At 47.8% G+C, this 23,966-nt stretch overlaps 1 protein-coding gene, 2 long non-coding RNA genes and 1 other non-coding gene across 38 annotated transcripts in view; 3 read left to right on the plus strand and 1 right to left on the minus strand.

Moving 5' to 3' along the window:
- ZFP90 (ZFP90 zinc finger protein) overlaps window positions 1-23,966 on the plus strand; it is a 122,856-nt gene that overhangs the window by 73,998 nt on the left and 24,892 nt on the right. For 6 of the 35 annotated variants that reach the window (XM_077984439.1, XM_077984447.1, XM_077984434.1 and 3 more), the window contains exons 1-2: window positions 17,998-18,188; window positions 18,462-18,529. Coding sequence is in view for 17 of the 35 variants with exons in the window: in XM_077984452.1 (XP_077840578.1) it covers window positions 18,497-18,529 (33 nt within the window). In the remaining 18 variants the exon portion in view is untranslated. Of the gene's footprint in view, window positions 1-8,642; window positions 9,053-12,244; window positions 12,403-17,997; window positions 18,197-18,461; window positions 18,530-23,966 lie in introns of those variants that run through there. The other 29 variants (XM_077984435.1, XM_077984436.1, XM_077984453.1 and 26 more) reach the window with 13 other exon arrangements.
- On the plus strand, window positions 14,108-14,252 carry LOC114674541 (U4 spliceosomal RNA). Its single transcript, XR_003725687.1, has one exon. It is a non-coding gene; the product is annotated as a U4 spliceosomal RNA (small nuclear RNA).
- On the plus strand, window positions 19,398-23,208 carry LOC144337677 (uncharacterized). Its single transcript, XR_013411091.1, has 3 exons — window positions 19,398-19,802; window positions 21,223-22,176; window positions 23,071-23,208. It is a non-coding gene; the product is annotated as an uncharacterized LOC144337677 (long non-coding RNA).
- Window positions 19,510-23,194, minus strand: LOC144337676 (uncharacterized). The gene is made up of 2 exons (XR_013411090.1): window positions 21,277-23,194; window positions 19,510-19,780 (listed from the first exon to the last, which is right to left on the minus strand). It is a non-coding gene; the product is annotated as an uncharacterized LOC144337676 (long non-coding RNA).

The raw sequence follows: 23,966 nt of genomic DNA on the forward strand, positions 1-23,966 counted from the left end.
CTACATCAGCTGGGTCGCCATGGTAACCGCGGAGCTGCGGCTGTGTTGTCCCCAGGCGGTGGCGGGGAGGTACCGAGAACGCCCCAGGCGCAGCGTATCAGACGCTGGGGCAGTGGGGGGCAGGGGCCTGTGGCCATCAGCCCCAGGCAGGCCGTGAGCCCAGACCCAGGTCCAGACAGAGAGGAAGGACCCAGCTGACTTTCACCTTCGTGTTTTCTCACCTCTGGTCAGGTCACACCTTCACACACCGGATTTAGCAGTTGTGGGAGAAAAAATTAAAATGGTGTTTGGGATCAGCCAAAACAGCTCCTGCATTGTACAGATGAAGTAGCAACCCAAGGCCGGGCGCGGTGGCTCAAGCCTGTAATCCCAGCACTTTGGGAGGCCGAGACAGGCGAGGTCAGGAGATCGAGACCATCCTGGCTAACACGGTGAAAGCCCGTCTCTACTAAAAAATACAAAAAACTAGCCGGGCGAGGTGGCGGGCGCCTGTAGTCCCAGCTACTCGGGAGGCTGAGGCAGGAGAATGGCGTAAACCCAGGAGGCGGAGCTTGCAGTGAGCTGAGATCCGGCCACTGCACTCCAGCCTGGGCAACAGTCTCAAAAAAAAAAAAAAAGACTCCGTCTCAAAAAAAAAAAAAAAAAAAAAATAGCAACCCAGAGAGGGAAAGGCACTTGGAGATCACACAACAGCAGACCTGGAAACAGCGAAGAGAAAGTGGAACAAAATGGAAGAAAGCAAAGCAAATGAGCAAAGCCCAGTCAAGCAATGTGTTCACTTTAGTAGTAGTAGTAGTAGTAGTATTTTGAGACAGGGTCTCACTCTGTTGCCCAGGCTAGAGTGCTGTGGTGCAATCAGCTCACTGCAGCCTCAAACCTCAAACTCCTGGGCTCCAGCTGTCCTTTCACCTTAGCCTTCCTCTTGTAGCTGAGACTACAGGCTCACGCTACCATGCCCAGCTAATTTTTGTATTTTTGTAGAGACAGGATCTCGCTTTGTTGCCCAGGCTGGTCTTGAACTCCTGACTTCATGTGATCCTCCGGACTCAGCTTCCCAAAGTGCTGGGATTAAAGGTTCAAGCCACTTCACTCGACATTCTATTTTTTAAATTACCACTTTTGAATTTAAATAGTTTTAAGCATAAGTTTTTACCTGAATTTAAAAAGACATAATGCTACAGTGTAACTTAAGAATCCCTCCAGCAGATGACAGGCATCTTTTCCTTCCTACACCACATTCTTCCTCCTCCAACTAGTGTCTTTCTCTCTCTGGGCTTTAGTTTCATCTACACAATGAAGGAGATATCTTAGTTCTTCTCAAAACCCATTACTCTCTATAATAAAGCAAAGCCTTCTGTGGTCCTACACTTTGGGAGGCCGAGGCGGGTGGATCATGAGGTCAGGAGTTTGAGATCAGCCTGGCCAACATGGTGAAACCCCATCTCTACTAAAAATACAAAAATTAGCTGGGCGTGGTGGTGGGCACCTGTAATTCCAGCTACTTGGGAGGCTGAGGCAGGAAAATCGCTAGAAAGCAAAAGGCAGAGGTTGCAGTGAGCTGAGATTGAATCACTTCACTCCAACCTGGGTGAAAGAGCAAAACTCCGTCTCTAAATAAATAAATAAATAAAGTAAAGCTTTTATGTCATGAGCTTAGCTCAGTTAATTCAGCACATTCCCTGGCACACGAGTGAATAAGCTCCTCTTACGGGCAGAACCTGCTTGACTGTCAAATGTCCCTGTAACTGGGCCCCTGGCAGGCCCAGCCTCAGGACAATCTAACCCAGGTTCTTGGATTCATGTATCTGATTGTAATGTTGGAGGACATTAGCCGTGAACAAAAACTACCTCAGCTATAATATTTGCAAGTTAATTAATTTGCAAGTTTATTTAAAAATTCAGATACAAGGACAGGTGCAGTGGCTCATGCCTGTAATCCCAGCACTTTGGGAGGTCAAGGTGGGCGGATTACTTGAAGTCAGGAGTTCGAGACCAACCTGGCCGACATGATGAAACCCCACCTTTACTAAAAATACAAAAATTAGCCAGCTGTGGTGGTGGGCACCTGTAACCCCAGCTACTCGGGAGGCTGAGACAGAGGAATCGATTGAACCCGGGAAGCGGAGGTTGCAGTGAGCTCACATCACACCACTGCACTCCAGCCTGGCGACAGAGCAAGACTCCACCTGAAATAAATAAATAAATTCAGATACAAACATAATTCAATAAATATAGCATAAGAATAATCTTGTTTAATTTTTAATTTATTTTTATTGTTTGGAGACAAGGTCTCACTCTGTGGCCCAGGCTGGAGTGCACTGGTGCGATCTCAGCTCACTGCAACCTCTGCCTCCCAGGTTCAAGTGATTCTTGTGCCTCAGCCTCCCAAGTAACTGGGACTACAGGTGCATACCATGAGGCCTGGCTAATTTTTGTAGTTTTAGTAGAGATAGGGTTTCACCATATTGGCCAGGTTTATCTCAAACTCCTGGGCTCAAGCAATCTGCCCGCCTCGGCCTCCCAAAGTGCTGGGATTACAAGCATAAGCCACTGCACCTGGCCCAATTTTGTTTAATTTCTAGTCCCTCACTCTTTCTCTGCCCTCCTTTTCTATCCTGTCCTTGGCTCATTTTGTCCACTTTCTTTCTTTCTTTTTTGCGATGGAGTCTTGCTCTGTTGCCCAGGCTGGAGTGCAGTGGCATGATTTCGAACAGCCACTGGACCAGGCTATTTTTTTTTTTTTTTTTTTTTTTTGAGACGGAGTCTCGCTCTGTCACCCAGGCTGCAGTGCAGTGGCGCTATCCTGGCTCACTGCAAGCTCCGCCTCCCAGGTTCACTCCATTCTCCTGCCTCAGCCTCCAGAGTAGATGGGACTACAGGCGCCCGCCACCACGCCCGGCTAATTTTTTGTATTTTTAGTAAAGACGGGGTTTCACCATGTTAGCCACGATGGTCTCGATCTCCTGACCTCGTGATCCGCCCACCTCAGCCTCCCAGAGTGCTGGGATTACAAGCGCAGGCTATTTTTTTGTATTTTTAGTAGAGATGGGTTTTCGCCATGTTGGCCAGGCTTGTCTCGAACTCCTGGCCTCAGCGATCTGCACGCCTTGGCTTCTCAAAGTGCTGGGATTACAGACATAAGCCACCATGCCCGGCCTTGTCCACTTTCTTGTCTCTAAGCACAGTCCTCTGCTTGGCTGCAAAAACCCTCAGATGCCATCTGTATCTTGAATGGCTATGTGGGATCAGTTCCCTTCCCACAACCAGCCACATCCCAGGGTCATTGAATATCCTTGTCCTGGGGATACAGAGGTATCTGGGGAAAGCCTTGCCTGGGTGGACATTCATGACTTCAAGTCCATGAGGAAAGCCTGGGGTAAAAGAGACCAGGCCACAGGGTGAGGGCCAACATGGGATGCTAGGGTGTCCGGAGTTGGTTCCTGCTGATGGGTTTATGGTCTGGCTGACTTCAAGAACGGAGCCGCAGACCTTCACAGTGAGTGTTACAGCTCTTAAGGATGCCATGGACCCAAAGAGTGAGCAGTAGCAAGCTTTATTGTTAAGAGCAAAAGGACAAAGTTTCCATGGTGTTGAAGGGGACCACTGCTGCTGGCTGAAGGGGGTGGCCAGCTTTTAGTCCCTTATTTGTCTTCTCCCATGTTCTGTTTTTGTCCTATCAGAGTGCTCTTTTCTCAATCCTCCTTGTGATTGGCTACTTTTAGGACTCTGCTGATTGGTGCATTTTACAGAGCGCTGATTGGTGCATTTTAGAGAGTACTGATTGGTGCATTTTACAATCCTCTTGCTAGCTACAGAGCACTGATTGGTGCATTTTCCAATCCCCTTCCTAGCTACAGAGTGCTGATTGGTGTGTTTTACAATCCTCTTGTAAGACAGAAAAGTTCTCCAAGTCCCCACTGGACCCAGGAAGTCCAGCTGGCTTCACCGCTCACTAGGGTACTCCTGGGGCCCATCCATCAACTGACAAAGGGACAAGTGACTGGCCTGAGCAGGGCCTCTCTGGGAGAGCCAGGTGGCTGAACTGGAGCCCAGTGTGAGGTCTCCTGACTGCTGACCCTTGTTACCTGGAGGGACTACATCGCCTTGAGATGACACCACTTGGTTCTGGCCTGAGTCACCCCGGTTGAGATTAATCAAGAGTGTGTGGAAGGTTGGGCACAGCAACTCATGCCTGTAATCCCAGCACTTTGGGAGGCAGAGGCCGGAGGATCACTTGAGCCCAGGAGTTCAAGACAAGCCTGGGCAACATAACGAGACCCCATTTCTATATAAATGAAAATATATAAAAAATAAAGAGTTTGTAGAGCCCTTCAGATTGGTCCAGGGTGGTAGAACACCAGAGGAACTCAGACAGCTGGGGCTACTAGGTGCTTGGTGAACTTTTGTTGAACTGAAAGTCATTTTCTGGGGCTTGTGGAGGTGTCAGTAACCTGACTAAGATCAGACCTATCAGATGTCACCACAGGGTGTCTGTGACAAGGCCCCAGATGCTCACAGCTCACTGTGTGGGTCTGGGGGACTGAGTGCCCGGGTTTTTTTTTGTTATCTGCCCTCCCCAACATATATCTGAATAAGAAACTTTAATTAGATTGAACGAATGACAAACTGTGGTACAGTTTTCCATACAATGCAATTGTATTCCATACAATAGCATAGTCTTCAGCAATAAAAGGGAATCAATTATTAATACGCATGATGGCTTGGATGGATTTCAAGAGCGTTATTCTGAGTAAAAAGTAAATACAATCTCAAATGCTCATATACTGCATGATTTCCTTTGTATAACATTTAAAAGTAATAGAGATTTTTAAAGTGTAGAGATGGAGAATAGATCAGTGGTTGTCATGGATTAGAGAAGGAGCTAGAAAGGGTATCACCATAAGAGAGTAGCCCAGGCTGGACACGGTGGCTCACGCCTGTAATCCCAGCACTTTGGGAGGCTGAGGTGGGCAAATCACAAGGTCAAGAGATCGAGACCATCTTGGCCAACATGGTGAAACCCCGTCTCTACTAAAACACAAAAAATTAGCCAGACGTGGTGGCGTGCACCTGTAGTCCAACCTATTTGGGAGGTGAGGCAGGGGACTCGCTTGAACCTGGGAGGCAGAGGTTGCAGTGAGCCAAGATTGCACCATTGCACTCCAGCCTGGGCGACAGGGCAAGACTCCATCTCAAAAAAAAAAAAAAAAAAAAAAAGAGAGTAGACCAAAGGGAGTCTCTCTGTGGTAATAGGAGTTTTGTATCTTAAATTTACAATGGTTCTATTAATATATACATATGATAAGGTGCCATAGAATTATAAACAAAGACATAAAAAAATATGCAAAGCAGGTAAAAATCCAAGTAAGGTCTTTAGATAAATATGTTGTGCCAATATAAATTTCCTGATTTTGAGAATGTCCTATGTAAGGTGCCACCATGGAAGGAAACTGGGTGATGGGTACACGGGACCTCTTCGTTCTACTTTTGCACTTCTTGTGAGTCTATCATTAACTCAAAATCAAAAGTGTAACAAAATCTGTACTAGCTTTATTCTATTTTGAACATTTTGAGTTTGGGGGTGGCTAGTGTCATGGAATATTATCTAGGACTCTGGTTGCAGCAAAGAACCCACTTTATTTATTTATTTATTGACTTTATTTATTTATTTATTTATTTAAGACACAGTCTCCCTCTGTCACACAGGCTGGAGTACAGTGGCACAATCTCGGCTCACTGCAGCCTCCGCCTCTCAAAGCGATTCCCCTGCCTCAGCCTCCTGAGTAGTTGGGATTACAGGGGCACACCACCACGTCCGGCTAATTTTTTGTATTTTTAGTAGAGATGGGGTTTCACCATGTTGGCCAGGCTGGTCTCTTAACTCCTGACCTCAGGTGATCCACCCGCCTCGGCCTCCCAAAGTGCTAGGATTACAGATGTGAGCCACCACGCCGGGCCAGAGAACCCATTTTAAACTAGCATAGGACAAAACAAAACAGGAAGAAACTATTGGTGCGTATAATTAAACTGTCAAACTAGCAGGGCTAGAGCTGCACGCAGGGCCAGCTAACTTGGGACTGGCACAAAAAGAACTCCTCTCTCTCTCTCTCTCTCTCTCTGTCGCCTCCTCTCCCTTCCCTCCTCCCATCTCCCTCTCCCATCTCCTCTCCCATCCCTCATCTCTTCCTCCCTTCTGTCTCTCTCAGCCTGCACTCTGGACTCCTGTCTGTGTAATGGCTTCCAGTCCTCACAGCTCTGCTGCAATCTAGGGGGAAAGGCTTCCTTCTATAGAGCATCTACATAAAACATCCAGAGGGAAGCATCTGATTGGCCTGCTTTGGGTCACATGGAGTCTGTGATTGCCCCCATCACCAGAACTTCATAGAGGAGGAGGAAGAACTGCCCCTAAAGGAAGAGGGTGCTCTTACTGAGAGATGAGGGAAGGGATGCTGGGTGGGGTAGGGGAGAGATCCCATTACAACATATAAAATAGGTAAACGTACATATTGATTAATAGAAAATTAGTTCCTAAATCTATTGGTTATAAGAAAACAATTTTCAGGCCGGGCGCGGTGGCTCAAGCCTGTAATCCCAGCACTTTAGGAGGCCAAGGCGGGCGGATTACGAGGTCGGGAGATCGAGACCATCCTGGCTAACACGGTAAAACCCCGTCTCTACTAAAGAATACAAAAAATTAGCCGGGCGTAGTGGCGAGCGCCTATAGTCCCAGCTACTTGGGAGGCTGAGGCAGGAGAATGGCGTGAACCCAGGAGGCGGAGGTTGCAGTGAGTCGAGATTGCGCCACTGCACTCCAGCCTGGGCGACAGAGCAAGACTCCGTCTCAAAAAAAAACCCAAAAAAACTATTTTGTAATGCAGTTCAGGTTCCGGTGTGGTGGCTTGCACAGACGGTGTTGGTCATCAGACCAGCGCCATCCAGTCTCTCAACCACAGAGGGGCAGAAAGCCCTGGAGAAGAACGATGCTGAGCCTACAGAGTCAGAGGCAGGCCAGAAGGGACCCTGGAGGGCCCTTGAATACAGAGGCTCAACTGTGACATGGGAAGGTATACAGCTCTGAGGACAGCGGCTTCTTGGATCCTGGGTGACACTTGGTGTCAGAGTGGGCTTGGCAAGTTTCTTAAATTCTCTGAACCTGTTACCCCAGGTGTCAAACGGGGATGAGAATATCTACCTCACAGGTTGTTAAATTCAGTTGAGATAACGCAGGTGAAGTGCCTCGCCCGGTCCCCTGCCGGTATTGCTGCTATGCGGTTGGCTTTAGAGCAGTATTGCGTCGCAGAGGACGGCAGGTGGCGCTCGAGCCCAGCAGTTTTGAGATGCACGCCCGAGAAAGTCGAGGCAAAGCAGGTGCCTGGTGTCAGTAGAGGAAAGGTAGCCGGGGTGCTGGGACACGCTTTCTCGAGGTCGAAAGTGAGTGGGCGCGCATCTCGTCCTCAGACCCCGCAGAGGAGGTCAGAAGCTACCCAGGCCCCACTTAGCGGTTCAGCCCTGTTTTCCCGTCAGGGCACCCGGGTTCCCTGTTGCTCTGGGAATCGCAGGTTCTCTGGCTTAACAGAAGCAGATCTGGCTACGTTCGCCGGGTCCCATCTCTTCTCACGGTTTTCATGGAAACCAGAGGGTGGGGCACTTTAATGAACGTTTTAAGTTACCGAAAGTTGGATATTCTTGTGTTATGGGGGAGACCCACTCCGGGCCGAGGGAGGAACTGGAGGTCCAATCCACGTGAATGTTAATGTTTTGTTTTCTTTTGTTTTTTGTTTTTTGGGTTTTTTTTTGTTTTTGTTGTTTTTTTTTAGAGACAGGGTCTCGCTCTGACCATAGCTCACTGCACCCTCGATCTCCTGGACTCAAGCGATACTCCTGCCCCAGCCTCACAAGTAGCTGGGCCACCACACCTGGCTAATTTTTGTTTGCTTTTGTTTTTGTTTTGTTGTTGTTGTTGTAGAGACAGGGGTGGGGCGGGAGAGTCTCACTATGTTCCCCAGACTGGTCTCAAACTCCTGGGCTCAAGCGATTCCCCCGCCTCGGCCTCTCAAAGTGTTGTGATTACAGGTGTGAGCCACCAAGCCCGGTCCCTCGTGGATGTTTTTGTTTTTTGTTTTTTGTAGGTACACAGCAGGTGTATATATTTATGGGGTCTATGAGAGGTTTTGATACAGACATGCAACGTGAAATAAGCACATCATGGAGAATGGGGTTCTCGTGGATATGAAAGCTAGAACAGGCAACAAGGAAGGCATTTGATATTAACGACGGGTCCCTGATGCTCTCCCAGGCTGGGATGGGACTAGGTCCCGCTGAATGCCTCATCCTCCGCCCTCCAAGCCCAGGAGCGCCCTCTTGCCCACCGGACGCGGGGTTTGAAGAGGTTTTGGGGTACCACTCGGGCACCTGGAGACCTCTGCCAGTCTCTCTGGTCCCGCCCCTGCGTTCCCGGTTTCCGGTGAACGTGCGAGTAGGTCTTTCCTGCCTTCGAACTCTTGAGTAGCTAGCAGAACCCAGAGGAGCTAGCGGAACCCCAGGCCGTTGTCATGGAGACAGCACGCCGAACTATGTGGTTCCTGATTGGCTAGGAGGCACGTCCCCGCCCTCCCCTTCCCGCTGGTGGCTGGGCGGCCTACAAGGAGATGAGGACCCGCGGGAGAAAATGGCTGCGGGCTCTTAGCACTTGGGGACTTCTGCGCCTCGCAACCCGACGACAAGGGCTTCCAGACCCCCTGCGGCAGGTGCTGGGCGAGGCAAAGCTGCGCTTCCTCTGCAACTAGCCCGCCGCTTCCCTCCCTGCGCCCCCTCCCCCAGCCCCGAGCGCGGACCTGGAGCGGAGAGGAGGGGGCAGTGCCTCGAACCCGGGGCCGCAGTCGAGGGGCGCGCGTCGTTGCTCTGGGACTCACTGCCGACCAACCCCCATTCCTCAGGTGCTCGGCCCCTTCCCCAAGGCGCAGGACGTAGAGCCTGGGCGGGGCCCCCTCCCCAGCAGCAGTCAGCGGACCTGCATGAGTCAGACTACACTTCTGGTGCACCTGGGACCTTGGTGCGCTGGGTTGAGGGCTTAGGGGTGGTTCTGGTTGGGGTGGCGCTTTGGAACTGTGCGCAGGAGCCGATGAATTCCCCCGAGTGTGTGTTTTCTGTATGTGTCTCCGTCTGTGCAGAAAGCCGAGCCAACCACTAGACCTCTGTGAATGGGGAGAGCTTCACCCTCCAAAATATCCAGTTGGTCCCCTCTCCCATAGCAACTCCAGGTTTTATAAATAATAATCTTTGAGACCCGGTGCGATGGCTCACGCCTGTAATCCTAGCACCTGGGAGGCGGGGCGGGCGGGTCACTTGAGCCCGAGTTGGAGTTCAATAAGGCCAAAAGTGTAAACAACCCAAATGCCCACCAACTGATGAATGACTAGACAGAATGTGATATATCCATATAATCATATATTATTCAGCAATACAAAGGATTGCGTTGCTGATATGGGCTACAACATGGGTGAACCTCAGAAGCACTACTATTATAGGAAAGCGGTCACTATCCACACCCCAAGAGAGGGCTCTTGGCTCTCTCGCAAGAAAGAATTTAGGGCGAGGTCCATAGTGCAAAGCAAAAGCAAGTTTATTAAGAAAGTAAAGAAATGGCCGGGCGCGGTGGCTCAAGCCTGTAATCCCAGCACTTTGGGAGGCCGAGGCGGGTGGATCACGAGGTCAGGAGATCGAGACTATCCTGGCTAACATGGTGAAACCCCGTCTCTACTAAAAATACAAAAAAAAACTAGCCGGGCGTGGTGGCGGGCGCCTGTAGTCTCAGCTACTTGGGAGGCTGAGGCGGGAGAATGGCGTGAACCCGGGAGGCGGAGCTTGCAGTGAGCCGAGATCACGCCACTGCACTCCAGCCTGGGAGACACAGCGAGACTCCGTCTCAAAAAAAAAAAAAAAAAGAAAGTAAAGAAATAAAAGAATAGCTACTCCATAGACAGAGGGCTGCTGGTTGCCCATGTTAATGGTTATTTCTTGATGATCTACTAAACAACGGGTGGATTATTTATGCCTCCCCTTTTTAGACCATTTAGGGTAACTTCCTGATGTTGTCATAGCATTTGTAAACTGTCATGGCGCTTTTAGGAGTATAGCAGTGAGGACAACCAGAGGTCACTCTTGTCGCCATCTTGGTTTTGGTGGGTTTTAGCTGGCTTCTTTACTGCAACTTGTTTTATCAGCAAGGTCTTTATGACCTGTATCTTGTGCCAACCTCCTATGTCATTCTGTGACTTAGAATAGCTTAACCCTCTGGGAATGTAGCCCAGTAGGTCTCAGCCTCATTTTACCCAGCTCTTATTTAAAATGGAGTTGCTCTGGGTCACATGCCTCTGACACGATAAGTGAAAGAAGCCAATCATACACATACAAACAAATACATACTGCATGCCTGCAATGTGAAATGTCCAGAATAGGCAAACTATATAGAGAAAAAGTAGAACAGTGGTTGCCTAGGACTGCAAGGTGGCAGGGTAGGATTATGGAATGGCTACTAATGGGCATAAGTTTTCTTTTGGGGATGATGAAAATGTTCTAGAATTAGATTGTAGTGATGGTTGTATAAAAACTACTGAATTGTACACTTTAAACTGTGAGCTCTATAATACATGATTTATATCTCAATAAAGGTGTTAGAAAAAGAAAGCGCCTGGCGTGGTGGCTCACGCCTGTAATCCCAGCACTTTGGGAGGCCAAGATGGGTGGATTGCCTGAGTCTAGGAGTTCAAGACCAGCCTGGCTAACATGGTGAAACCCCGTCTCTACTAAAAATACAAAAATTAGCTGGGCGTGGTGGTTGGCGCCTGTAATCCCAGCTACTCAGGAGGCTGAGGCAGGAGAATCGCTGGAACCCAGGAGGTGGAGGTTGCATTGAGCTGAGATTGCAACATTGCACTCCAGACTGGGCAACAAGAATGAAACTCCGTCTCAAAAAAAAAAAAAAAAAAATGGGTGGAGTGGGGCAAAGGTGGAATGTAGAGAAATTCTAGGAGCTCCAGAAAAGGCAGTATTAGCAGCCAGTGGAGGAAAGAGTTTCAGGGAGATAAGTGCCAGATAGCATAAGATAAAATCTGCCTGATGTCTATTCAAGTCATCAACTAGCTAATCACTGGTCACGTTGGCAAAATCAGTATCAGAGTAAGGTGAAGGTAGGAGCCAAACAACAGTCAAACAACGCATGAATGGGAAATGAGGACTTGGTCTTCACAAGATGGTATACTTTTTCTAGAAGTTCAGATGAAATGGGTAGGGGTAAAGAAGAGTGGCAGCTGAGAGACATCTGGGGACAAGAAATCTGTGTGTGTGTGTGTGTGTGTGTGTGTGTGTGTGTGTGTGTGTGTGTATCTGACTCTCAGAAGGGAGAGATTTAAGCATGGTTATAAGTCTGATGGAAAAAGACCAAAGAAAAAACAAAATGTGAGATGTAGAAGAAATATGGATGATAGATTAGAAGGGATTGGGGACCAAGGACCCCGAGAGAGAGCACTGTTCTCCAAATCAGTAAAGGAACGTCTGTCTCTAAGACTGGAGGTGAAGTGGAGAAGTGGGCTTGAAAATGGGTAAAAAAATTGTCAACAGGCTCATTTTCCCAGCAGTTTTCAACTGGCATGATACTGGATTTTGTAGGTCAGTTTCAGCACAAGGTGGGGATAAAAGAATCAAGAGCCCTGGTAGGAAGAAAGTTCAGTTGACTGGCTGTGAGGTCTTCATAAAGGAGGAAAAGAAACAAATGCTGACATTAAGAGAAAATGAGAGACCAAGAGGCCATAGGGACTTTTGTGACATATAGTCAACCCACTGAAGTCCCTCTTTATCCTCCAAAACAATATAATAACCTTAGAACCTTTAATCTCTCATCAGGAGCACCTTGATTTTCTTCTGTTGACCTGGATTTTAGTTTCATCTTTTTTTAAACCCACAAGACATAATCAATAGTTTTATATAGTCAATTTTAATTTAGATTTACACATAGATTTACCATTTTCTTTGTTCGCTGTTTCATTGTCTATATATGACTTTTCATGTGGAATCATTTTCCTTCCATTTGAAACACACCCAACTTTAATAAGTCTCTGTTGATGACATTGTTTTTTGTTTTTCAAAAAATCCCTCTATTTAATCCTCATTCATGAAGATATAATTCCAGCTGTCTTCCATTGTTACCATCTTCTAATTCTCCTTTTTTGTTGTTGTTTTGAGACAGAGTCTTGCTCTGTTGCCCAGGCTGGAGTGCAATGGTGCAATCTCAGCTTACTGCAACCTCCATCTCCCAGGTTCAAGCCATCCTCCTGCCTCAGCCTCCCAAGTAGCTGGGAGCCATCACACTCAGCTATCCATCTTCTAATTTTCATTCCTTCAAAGGTAATATGTTTTTTCTCTCTTGCATTTTAAAGATCTTCTTTGATGTTCTACAGTTTCACTATGATGTGTCTCAGTGTAAATTTATTTTTGTTTATCTGGCTTGGAGTGTCAGGATTCCAGAATCTTTAAATTTATATCTTTCATCAGTTCTGGAAATTTTCACCCTTTATCTTTTTCAAATATTGCCTCGATTCTCTTCTTTTCTTCTTCTGGAACCCAGATTAGATGTGTTATAGCTCTCTGCCTTTTTTAAACTTTTTTTCATCTCCTTGTCCATTTGTGGGTAATTTCCTCAGATCGACCTTCTGTTCACTAATTTTCTCTTTGGCTATGTCTAATCTATGGTTAACCCTGTGCATTACATTTTTAACTTAAAGATTTTCTTTCTTTTTTTCTTTTTGAGACAGTGTCTTGCTGTGCAGCCCAGGCTGGAGTGCAATGGCGTGATCTAGGCTCACTGCAACCTCTGCCTCCCGGGTTCAAGTGATTCTCTCGCCTCAGCCTCCCGAGTAGCTGGGACTACAGGCACATGCCACCACGCCCAGCCAGTGTTTTGTATTTTTAGTAGAGACAGGGTTTCACTGTATTCGCCAGGATGGTCTTGAGCTCCTGACCTCATGATCCACCCGCCTCGGCCTCTTGAAGTGCTAGGATTACAGGTGTGAGCCACCACGCCTGGTCATTTTTAAAATTCTATTTGGTTCTTAAGATTTTGGATTCTTGTTCTTTATTCATATGTCCAACCCCTACTTTAGTCTATTAAAATAAATTTTTGACGACTGGGCACGGTGGCTCATGCCTGTAATCCCAGCACTTTGGGAGGCCGAGGCAGGCAGATCACGAGGTCAGGAGATTGAGACCATCCTGGCTAACACAGTGAAACCCCATCTCTACTAAAAATACAAAAAATTAGCCTGGCTTGGTGGCAGGTGCCTGTAGTCCCAGCTACTCGGGAGGCTGAGGCAGGAGAATGGTGTGAACCCATTGGGAAGCGGAGCTTGCAGTGAGCCGAGATCATGCCACTGCACTCCAGCCTGGGTGACAGAGGGAGACTCTGTCTCAAAAAATAAATAAACAAATAAAAATGAAATAAAATTAATTTTTGAAACATATTAGACATAGTATTATAAATTTTGTGTCTGACACTGACAACTCCCTATATTTGAGGTTGTTATGAATATTATACTATTTTTTCTACTGTCATTCATGGTTCCATGTTTTCTGCATGTGCTTTGTGTTTGTGATTCATGACTGTGAGCTCATATTTCTTGGGATTACATTTGAGGAAGTCCTTTGAAGCCTGGACTGGAGGTAAGTTCTCCCAGATTGGATTTATGTTTGATTCTGCCAGATGCCTGGAAGCACTGTTAGCCGAGAACCAATTTAAACTACATTCTCAGCTTGCAGTTTTTTGAACAACCCAGGGACTGTGAATACAGGTTGTAATTCCACATAGGAACCAGCTTTGGTTACAAATTCTCAGGAAAGATATCCACCAACCACCTCCACCAATCCCCCTACTCATTGTGAAAGTTTGAAACAGGTAATTTACCTTGCAGTCTCTACCATGGGAGTATTCATCTATGGAGTCCTAATTTTCATTGGGTGGTGGGGAGTGTCTTCTATTAGATATCCTACTTTGGATGGGGTCTGGGTTTTGTCACTTGGCTCTTGTGCCTACAGGACTATGAAAAACAAAGCTCTTAGCTTTGTGCAATGGCAGTATCGTAAAAATGGGGTTTATCCGAGGCACAATTACTGCTAATTGAAAACTTTTCCCAACACACTGCCATAATGACGTGAACTATACTAGACATTGGCAATTTAATTTTTGACAGTCTCTATGGAGACTGAAGGGGAAAAAAAGAAAGAAAAACAAAGCTCAAGTTTGCCTCATTTGGCAAATGATTCCCAGGTGAAAGCTAGCATTCTATGTTCTGCCTACTACTCTAAGTTACTCGTTTTGTTTGGGTTTGGGCTTCTCTGTATTCCTTACCAATTTTCTAGCTTATCAATACATTTTAAAAGATTTTTAAAATGTTTTATCCAGCATTAAGGTTGCTGAGCCACACTCTTAGAAGCAGGAGTGCATCTGTGAGTTCCTTAGAGGAAACCAGTAGATACCTGACTTGAAACACCCAGCTCTGCTTCAGCTGCCTTCATTCTCCAGCTGGGTGTGAGCTTCTTCTCACACCCAGTTAATTCCACAGCCTCTTACCATTGTGAACTGCACACCTCTCCCCTGGGGGCTAAAGCCCAATTATTTTCCAGTACATGTACTTTCTACACAAACAGTAGAAATTTAGGTTGCTCTCCTTACAAACAGCGTTGTTCTCTTTCCCTTTTCTCTGGGAGGTAGCGGGGCAGTTTTTAAAACCTCCCCCTCTCCTGGGTAGGCTCAGTGTTTGAGTGCTCTTTCTCACATTCATCTTGCAGGTGGGAGTGGGGATGAACGCTGCCTTCCGCACTAGGTAGAAGGCTTGCTCATCTGAGGAATTCTTTTTCTTTCTTTTGAGAGAGGGTCTTGCTCTGTCACCCAAGCTGGAGTACAGTGGCACGATCTCAGCTCACTGCATCCTCACCCTCTTCTAGCTCAAGGTGATCCTCCCACCTCAGGCTCCCCAGTAGCCGGGGACTACTGGTGTGCCACCACACCTGGCATTATTATTATTATTATTACCATTATAGAAACAAGGTCTCACTATGTTGCCCAGGATGGTCTGGAACTCCTAGGCTCAAGCGATCCTCCCTCCTCAGCCTCCCAAAGTGTGGGAATTACAGGCCACCATGCCTGGGTAGGGACTTTTTCTTTTCTTTCCCATCATACTCTTAGATAGCCTGGGAAAGAAGGGTGGCATTGAGTCAATGGTTAATAGTAACAGAGCAAATTCAGAATTCAGCACCCAGCTTCCTTTGATAAGACCTGAGAGGTTCTCACCTGAAATGTTTTCATCTTTCCTTAGAATATAGAACTTAATCCTCAATTCTGAGTCCTGGTTACCAATTCTGGGACAATAGGAAAAATTCCTCTTATTCTCTCATAGTGATTCCACTGCTGTTACTAAGCCAGTGACTCTCATCACACAAAGTAAAATCCACACCCCTCATCACAACCTCCAAAGCCTTGCTCCATCAAGCCCCAGTCTACCTGCCCTACCTCTGCTCTGCTCACTCTCTTATCCCTCACTCTGCTAAGCTACATTAGGCATCTATCTGTTCCTAAGCACACCAAGCTTGTTCCCATCTGAGAGCTTTTGCACCTTCAGTTTCTTCAGCCTGGAATTCTTTTCCCCTTGTGCACCTGCAGTTGGTTTTTTTGTTGGTGGTGGTAGTGGTGGTTTGTTTGTTTGTTTGTTTTTGAGACAGTCTCCATCTCTTACCCAGGTTGGAGTATACTGGTGCAGTCTTGGCTCACTGCAACCTACACCTCTGGGGTTCAAGTGATTCTCCTGCTACATCCTCCCAAGTAGCTGGGACTACAGGTGCATGCCACCACACCCTGCTAATTTTTGTATTTTTAGTAGAGATGGGGTTTCACCATGTTGGCCAGGCTGGTCTCAAACTCTGACCTCAGGTGATCCGTCCCCCTCAGCCTCCCAAAGTGCTAGGATTACAGGCGTGAGCCACCGTGCCCAGCCTGCAGTTGCCTTAGTTGCAGCTACTAAGTCACTTGCCTCAGGCCTCCCGGTCCACTCTAATTCATACTTCTGAATTATGCCTTCTGCTAATTCCAGAGCACTTTATTCACAAAGCAGTGATAGAAAGCACTCATTAATTTTTATATATATATATTTTTTGAGACAGAGTCTCGCTTTGTCACCCAGGCCAGAGTGCTGTGGTGAAATCACAACCCACCACAACCTCTGCTTCCCAGGTTCAAACGATCTTCCCACCTCAACCTCCCAAGTAGCTGGGACTTGACAAGCGCACACTATTGCAACCAGTTAATGTTTGTATTTTCTGTAGAGACGGGTTTTGCCATGTTGCCGAAGCTGGTCTTTTAATTCCTGGGCTCCTCCCTCCTCAGCCTCCCTGTGCAATTGACATATTATTTCATTACTTGGTAGCCCCTTGCGCAGGATTTTGTGTTTGGGACAAGCCAACAGTAATGGAAATTTTCTTCCTTTTGTTTTGTTTTGGTTTTGTTTTTTTGAGATGAAGTTTTGCTCTTGTTGCCCAGGCTAGAGTCCAATGGTGCAGTCTCGACTCACCACTACCTCTGCCTCCCGGATTCAAGCGATTCTCCTGCCTCAGCCTCCTGAGTAGCTGGGATTACAGGCATACGCCACGATGCCCGGCTACTTTTGTATTTTTAGTAGAGACAAGGTATCTCCATGTTGGTCAGGCTGGTCTCAAACTCCTGACCTCAGGTGATCCACCTGCCTCAGCCTCCCAAAGTGCTGGGATTACAGGCTTGAGCCACCGCACCTGGCATAAAGCATTTATTTTTGAATGTTCATATTTTTGATAAAGCAGTGTGACATCAGGAACATTTTGTTTCAGTCATTTTCTACCATGTTGGTATGCGATGCTCTAATGTTAAGAAATCAAGCTGAAATCTAGGAAATGTAGACTGAATGTCTGTGATATATAACACATAATTACATAAACCTAATGGCTGTATCTAAAAGTTGACCTATCTTTGTGCTGAAAATTTCCATCCGGCCGGGCGCGGTTGCCCACGCCTGTAATCCCAGCACTTTGGGAGGCCGAGGCAGGCAGATCACCTTAGGTTAGGAGTTTGAGACCAGCATGACCAACATGGAGAAACCCCGTCTCTAAAAAATACAAAATTAAACGGGCGTGGTGGCGCATCGCATGCCTGTAATCCCAGCTACTCGGGAGGCTGAGGTGGGAGAATCGCTTGAACCCGGGAGGCGGAGGTTGCGGTGAGCCAAAATCGCGCTGTTACAGTCCAGCCTGGGCAACAAGAGCGAAACTCCATCTGAAAAGAAAGAGAGAGAGAGAGAGAGAGAAAAAAAAAAGAGAGAGAGAAAGGAAAGAAAGGAAGAGAAAAGAAAGAAAATTTCCATCACTATTGGCCTGTCCCAAACACAAAATCCTGCGCAAGGGACTACTGAGTAATGAAGTAACACGGCAGTCGGTCTGCGTTGGCACACTGTTCAGGAGGCCACGGATTTATCCGAAGTCCGAAGTTTCTCTTTTCTCTGAAACGAGAAATGGAAAATTGCCTTTTGATGAAGATGCAAATGCCCCACCCTCTGACGCTGTCTCACGCCCTTCGTGTGTCACTCTTAGAGCTGAAGTCAAGACCTGACATTATGTTTGCGTTTTTATTTTCAGCCTCGCCCCACGGGGCGTACGCTTGCTCCCCGAAACCAGGGTCTTTCCCGGCCGATCCCTCGGCTAGTAACAAGCCCCTTGCACAGAGGAGGCGCACAGTGACTGTGGAATACACGGACACATGCACACTCGAGCCACTCCGGCCGCCTCCCTTGGCCCTCGCAGGGGTCCCTAATGCGTCTTCTGAGGCCGCCTAGGCGGGGCCCGCGCGCGCGCGGGCCTCTGGGAAGCGTAGTTCGCGCGCCCGGCGAGGCCCCGGGGTTGCGGGAGGGAGGCTCCGCGTGCGCAGGCGCATTTCCGGCTCTGCCCTGCCGCTGCGGCCATTGTCCGACCCCGGTGCGGCTGAGGCCCCTTTAGGCAGCCCCTCAGCAGATCGGAATTGGAGATAACCAAGCCTGCGGCGGGGGCGGGAGGAGCTGCCCGAGGCTCTGGGTGGGCCGGAGGTCGCGAAATCCGGAGCCCCCCAGAGGCGGTGATTCCGAGTGCGCGGGTCTGGGCGGCACCCCTCCTGGGTTTGGCGGGTGTCAGCCGGGCCTCGCCCACCACCCTGCGAAGGGGACTGGGCGTGGCCGGAGGGGGGTGTCCGGGAGGCCGCCGAGCCTTTCATTTCGGGGATGGGGAGCGGCAGGCCCGGGCTGGTTCCGCCGTCCTCGCCACCGTCTCCGCTGGAGATGTGGTTTAGGGGCGGAGGCGGGGCGGAGTGGGGTGGGGTTGGTGTTGCGGCGGGGTGAGTGGGCCCTGTCCTCTCTCCCCAGCTCCTGCCCCGGAGCCGGGCCCTGGCGAGGCAGGAATGGCCCCGAGGCCTCCGACGGCCACGCCCCAGGTGAGCAACGCGTTCCTAACCTCCTGGGCATCCCATCCATCCATCACATCTCCCGGGGGTGTTTGGAGCAGTCATTGTTCTCCTCCTGGCGACTCCCTTGCTTGCTTGGCTCGATCGGAGCCTCCTAGCCTTGCTCCCCAGGCTTTGGGGAGCTAGATTCCCAAAGGGGAGGCTGCTCCGTGGGGTAGAGGGGGCCAGTGTGGTGTGATCTTATGGGAGGAGTTGAGATTGGATGCGTTGGGAAGTGTCAGTTTTGAGAGTCCTGAATGTCACGCCAATTTTTTGAACTCTTGTCAATAAGGAATGGAGAGTGAGGTGACAGGATGGAACACTGTAGAGGAGGAAGTGACTGTCGGCAAGTGAGGAGAGAGGAGCCCCAGCTTCTGACCCAGGGCCCATAGAGTGTCCGTAAGGGGCCGTAGAAGCCTGGTTAGAACATGTCTAGGACGAGGCTGGAGATGGGCTTTCTTGGGCAAGGAGGCAAAAACAAAATAAAAAAACAACCAAAAACAAAACCAGGGTTGATTCTCCCAGAGCTTTTTGTGTCCTTTTCTGCTTTAACAAAAATGTCATAGAGCATACCACTCCCCCCGCCCCCGCGCAGAAGTCCAGCTTTCACCTTAATTAGTGCGAGGCTGATTCGTGAACCCATTTATTCTTGTGGCAGAGGGGACATTTTCTAGAAGCATCACAACTCTAAGGTTATCTATTGATTTACATATTGGTGAAAATACACCAAGATCCAGATAATATCTGTATCTTTGAATCTACACGCTCTTTAGAATTAAGGAACAATGATAGACTGTAGTTGTTAGGTGTGTGAGACATCAAGATCAATCCAAATAAAAATACCAAGTTGCCAGGTACAGTGGCTCACACCTGTAATTCCAGCACTTTGGGAAGCTGAAGCAGTAGGATCTTAGTTTAAGCCCAGGAGTTTGAGACCAGCCTGGGCAACGTAGACCCTTTCTCTGCAAAAAAACAAAAAATTGAAAAGTAAAAAGATAAAAATAGCAACTTAGTAATGTCCTTTAAAAGCAGTTTATAGTAAATTAAGCATACAATACATCATGCTATTTTTTTGTTTGTTTGTTTGTTTTGTGAGACAGGCAGGGTCTCTGTCACCCAGTGTGGAGTACAGTGGCATGATCTTGGCTCACTGCAACCTCTGCCATGGTGCACATCACCATGCCTGGCTAATTTTTGTATTTTTTGTTTATTTTATTTTATTTTTTGAGACAGAGTCTCATTCTGTTGTCCAGGCTGAAGTGCAGTGGCTTGATCTCGGCTCACTGCAAACTCCACCTCCTGGGTTCAAGTGATTCTGCTGCCTCAGCCTCCCTAGTAGCTGGGATTACAGGTGTGCACCACCACACCCAGCTAACTTTTTTGTATTTTAGTAGAGTTGGTTTTACCGTGTTGGCCAGGCTGGTCTCAAACTCCTGACCTCAATTGATCTGCCCACGTCAGCCTCCCAAGGTGCTGGGATTACAGGTGTGAACCACCACACCTGGCCTAATTTTTGTATTTTTTGTAAAGATGGGGTTTTGCCAGGCTGGTCTTGAACTCCTAAGCTCAAGTGATCTGCTCACTTCAGCCTCTCAAAGTGTTGAGATTACAGGTGTGAGCCACCACAGCTAGGCACATGCCACCATACCCAGCTAATTTTTGTATTTTTAGTAGAGATGGTGTTTCACCATGTTGGCCCGGTTGGTCTTGATCTCCTGACCTCCTAAAGTTCTGGGATTACAGGCTTGAGCCACCAGGCCCGGCCTGCCTTTTCGAATAAATATATTTATATTTACTTCTTATTATATGTTTCTGTTTTACAGGGATGAGCCTTAAGGAGTAAGACACCTGACAATACTAAAACAAGACAGTTACTTGGTTTGAGGAGAGCCAGAGCACATCATGATCATTATCCCTTTTACATGCAAAGTGTCCTCCATAGGATTGTGAGAATTAGATGACTTAACACCTCATCAGGGACTTCGGTCTTTTCTATAGTGGGAGGATACCTTTTTAGTGGTGAAAGTGGATTCATGTTCTGAGCAGTGAATTTTAAGGACCACTGTAAACTTTACTTTTAAAGCTATGTTTCCCGAACACCCTGGCTCAGTTGCATTCTCATTGAATGGCCTGATGATGTCCACGTGGGTTATCTAACTCAGGCTGCAGATGATAACCAGGGATGAAGGACGGACAGAATACTGGTCCTAAATGGGGCTTTTCAGGCAGAAATTTCCCTTTAGCAGTGGTTCCCCTTTTCTGAGCATGGCCCTCAGGGGAATGCAAAGATGAGTAATGAGTCCTGTGACTGCTTAACTGTGAAGTTGATTTAGTGGGAGCAGACAGTCTCCTGCAGAAGTAGAGCACAAGAGAGCTGGTGTCACATGTTGTTACAGAGGTCCAGAGGCTGCTTGGAGTTAAGAGAGGGGCCAGGACGTTCTGCCAGTGGGAAGAAGTCAGTGCAGTTTTCACCTTTGAATAGGAGCAGAGTCTACGCAGGTGAAAACAAAAGGGGTCTGTAATGCCAGTACTTTGGGAGGCCGAGGCAGGCAGATCACTTGAGGTCAGGAGTTCAAGACCAGCCTGGCCAACATGGTGAAACTCTGTCTTCATTAAAAATACAAAAATTACCCAGGCATGATGATGGGCGCCTGTAGTCCCAGCTACTAGGGAGGCTGAGGCAGGAGAATCACTTGAACCTGGGAGGTAGAGTTTGCGATGAACTGAGATCCCGCCACTGCCTTCCAGCCTGGGTGACAGAGTGAGACTCCATCTCAAAAAACAAAACAAAACAAAACCTAAAAAACAGAAGGGAGAGGGTAGAGTTGATTGACTTGGTGAATCAGGCAAGTTGGGAGGCAAGAAGATGGGGGGGTGCATGTTCGTTAAAGCATTGTTCTGTGTAACATCAGCTATGGGCTGCTGGCAGTGGGTAGAGGAGAATGGAAGGAGTTTGGACTTGTTCTTTTTGGCCTTGTAACTCATTCGTTCATTCATCATTCATTCATCTGCTCATTCACCAGATAGTCATTGAGCCCTGTGATGTGTCAGGCACTTTTCTAGGCAGTTGGGATACTTCAGTGAACAAAATTAGAAAGGACTTTGCTCTCAAGGAGCTTACATTCTAAAGAGGGCAGACAAGAATTCAGTAAATAAGTAAATTGTATGGTATCCTAGAAGGCAGTAGTATCTCAAAAGGGAAAAAAGGTAGAGAAAGGTAAGGGCGATTGAGTGGGGAGGTGGGGGTTTTGTAGTAGGGGTGCAATTTAAAATGATGTGGTCAGGGTAAGCCTTATCCTTGTTGAGATGGTGACATCTGAGCAGACTTGAAGGAGATGAGGGAGTTAATGTCTAGAGGAAGAATGCTCTGGGCAGAGGGAACAGCCTAGCAGCAGGGTGTGTGTCTGGTGTATTCAAGGAGTAGCAAAGAGGCCAGTGTAGCTTGAGCTGATGATTTGGGGCAGGGAACTAATACGACTTCTTAGATTTTTTTAAAGATTGCCATGAATGATGAATCCTAGGAGAAAAAGTTTGATATTATATTTGATAATAGTTCCTTTGGAGAGGTGTTTTGATGAGTGGGACCTTTCCCCTGAGCATAGTTAGCAAATTCCTGAACTGGCTCCATCTGAAGCAGGGTGGGACTGGGAGCAGAGATGGAGGAGCCGGGATACCCATTTAGAATGTTTACATAGATATAGCTATGTATCTATAGGATCTTTAGTAGCAATGTCTATGTAAACATTATGCATCCTCATTTGCTTTTCTTTCTTTTCTTTTTTTTTTTTTTTTTTTGAGATGGAGTCTTGCTCCGTCGCCAGGCTGGAGTGCAGTGGCGTGGTCTTGACTCACCGCAACCTCCAACTCCCTGGTTCAAGCGATTTTCCTGTCTCCGCCTCCCGAGTAACTGGGATTACAGGCATGTGCCACCATGCCCAGCTAATTTTTGTGTTTTTAGTAGAGATGGGGTTTCACCATGTTGACCAGGATGGTCTCGATCTCCTGACCTCGTGGTCTGCCCGCCTCAGCCTCCCAAAGTGCTGAGATTTTAGGCATGCGCCACGGCGTCTGGCCTGCCCCTTTTTTTAGGGGGGTGATGGAGTTTCGCTCTGTCACCCGGGCTGGAGTACAGTAGTGCAGTCTCATCTCACTGCAACCTCTGCCTTCCGGGTTCAAGCAATTCTCCTGTCTCAGCCTCCCAAGTAGCTGGGATTACAGGTGTGCGCCACCACACCCAACTCATTTTTTGTATTTTTACTAGAGATGGGGTTTCACTATGTTGGCCAGACTGGTCTCAAACTCCTGACCTCAAGTGATCCACCCGCCTCAGCCTCCCAAAATGCTGGGATCACAGGTGTGAGCCACCGCATTGGCTTGCCTTTTTTTCATCACACGTGTACTACATTTTTAGTTAGGAAACAAAAAAGGCATTTGCCATTCTTAAATTTGAAGCCACCAGAACAATAAGAAATGAGAGAAGTTTTAAGCTAGGTGTAGTGGCACACACACCTATAGTGCCAGCCACTTGGGAGGCTGAGGTGGGAGGATCACTTAAGCTCAGGAGTTTGAGGCTACAGTGAGCTATGATTGCACTACTGCACTCCAGCCTGGGCAGCAGAGAGAGATCCCATCTCAAAAAAAAAAAAAAAAAAAAAACACAGAAAGAAAAATGAGGGAAGTTTTATAAGAAAAATGCTACATATGGAGACCAGATCTCTTCATGTTAGAGAAGAGATTTCCTTGATAGAGAGGAAATGGGGAGGAGGGGTCATAGCCTGGTCTCTGTTGACTCTGGATCCCAAAAGCTCTGGATAGATCATCAGGGTGAACAGACCCAGCAAAACCTGGCTTAGGTCACCCAAACTCAGATAAGATGCTCCTGGGGCCACCAGGGGAAACCAGACCACTTGCTGAATCAGGTCAGCATGTTTGTGGTTAAGGATGTCTGAGCTCCATCTGTCCAGAGGTTCCCCTTCTCAGCTTCGACCTGAGCTAGCAGGAGGTGGTCTCTAAGCCTTAGCACAGATTGCACCTTCCCCTGTGTAAGGTTAGGTACTGCTCCTATGTGTGCCCATAACACCTGTGAACACCTTTTTTTTTTTTTTTTTTTTTTGAGACGGAGTCTCACTCTGTCACACAGGCTGGAGTGCAGTGGTGTGATTTCAGCTCACTGCAATCTCTGCCTCCCGGGTTCAAGCGATTCTCCTGCCTCAGCCTCCCGAGTAGCTGGAACTACAGGCACGTGCCACCACGGCCAGCTAATTTTTTGTATTTTTAGTAGAGAAGGAGTTTCACCGTGTTAGCCAGGATGGTCTCAATCTCCTGACCTCTTGATCTGTCCGCCTTGGCCTCCCAAAGTGCTGGGATTACAGGTGTGAGCCACCGCGCCCGGCCCATGCACACCTATTATAATACTGTTCTTACATGG

The sequence above is a fragment of the Macaca mulatta genome, chromosome 20 (genome assembly GCF_049350105.2).
Source record: "Macaca mulatta isolate MMU2019108-1 chromosome 20, T2T-MMU8v2.0, whole genome shotgun sequence".
NCBI lineage: Eukaryota > Metazoa > Chordata > Mammalia > Primates > Cercopithecidae > Macaca > Macaca mulatta.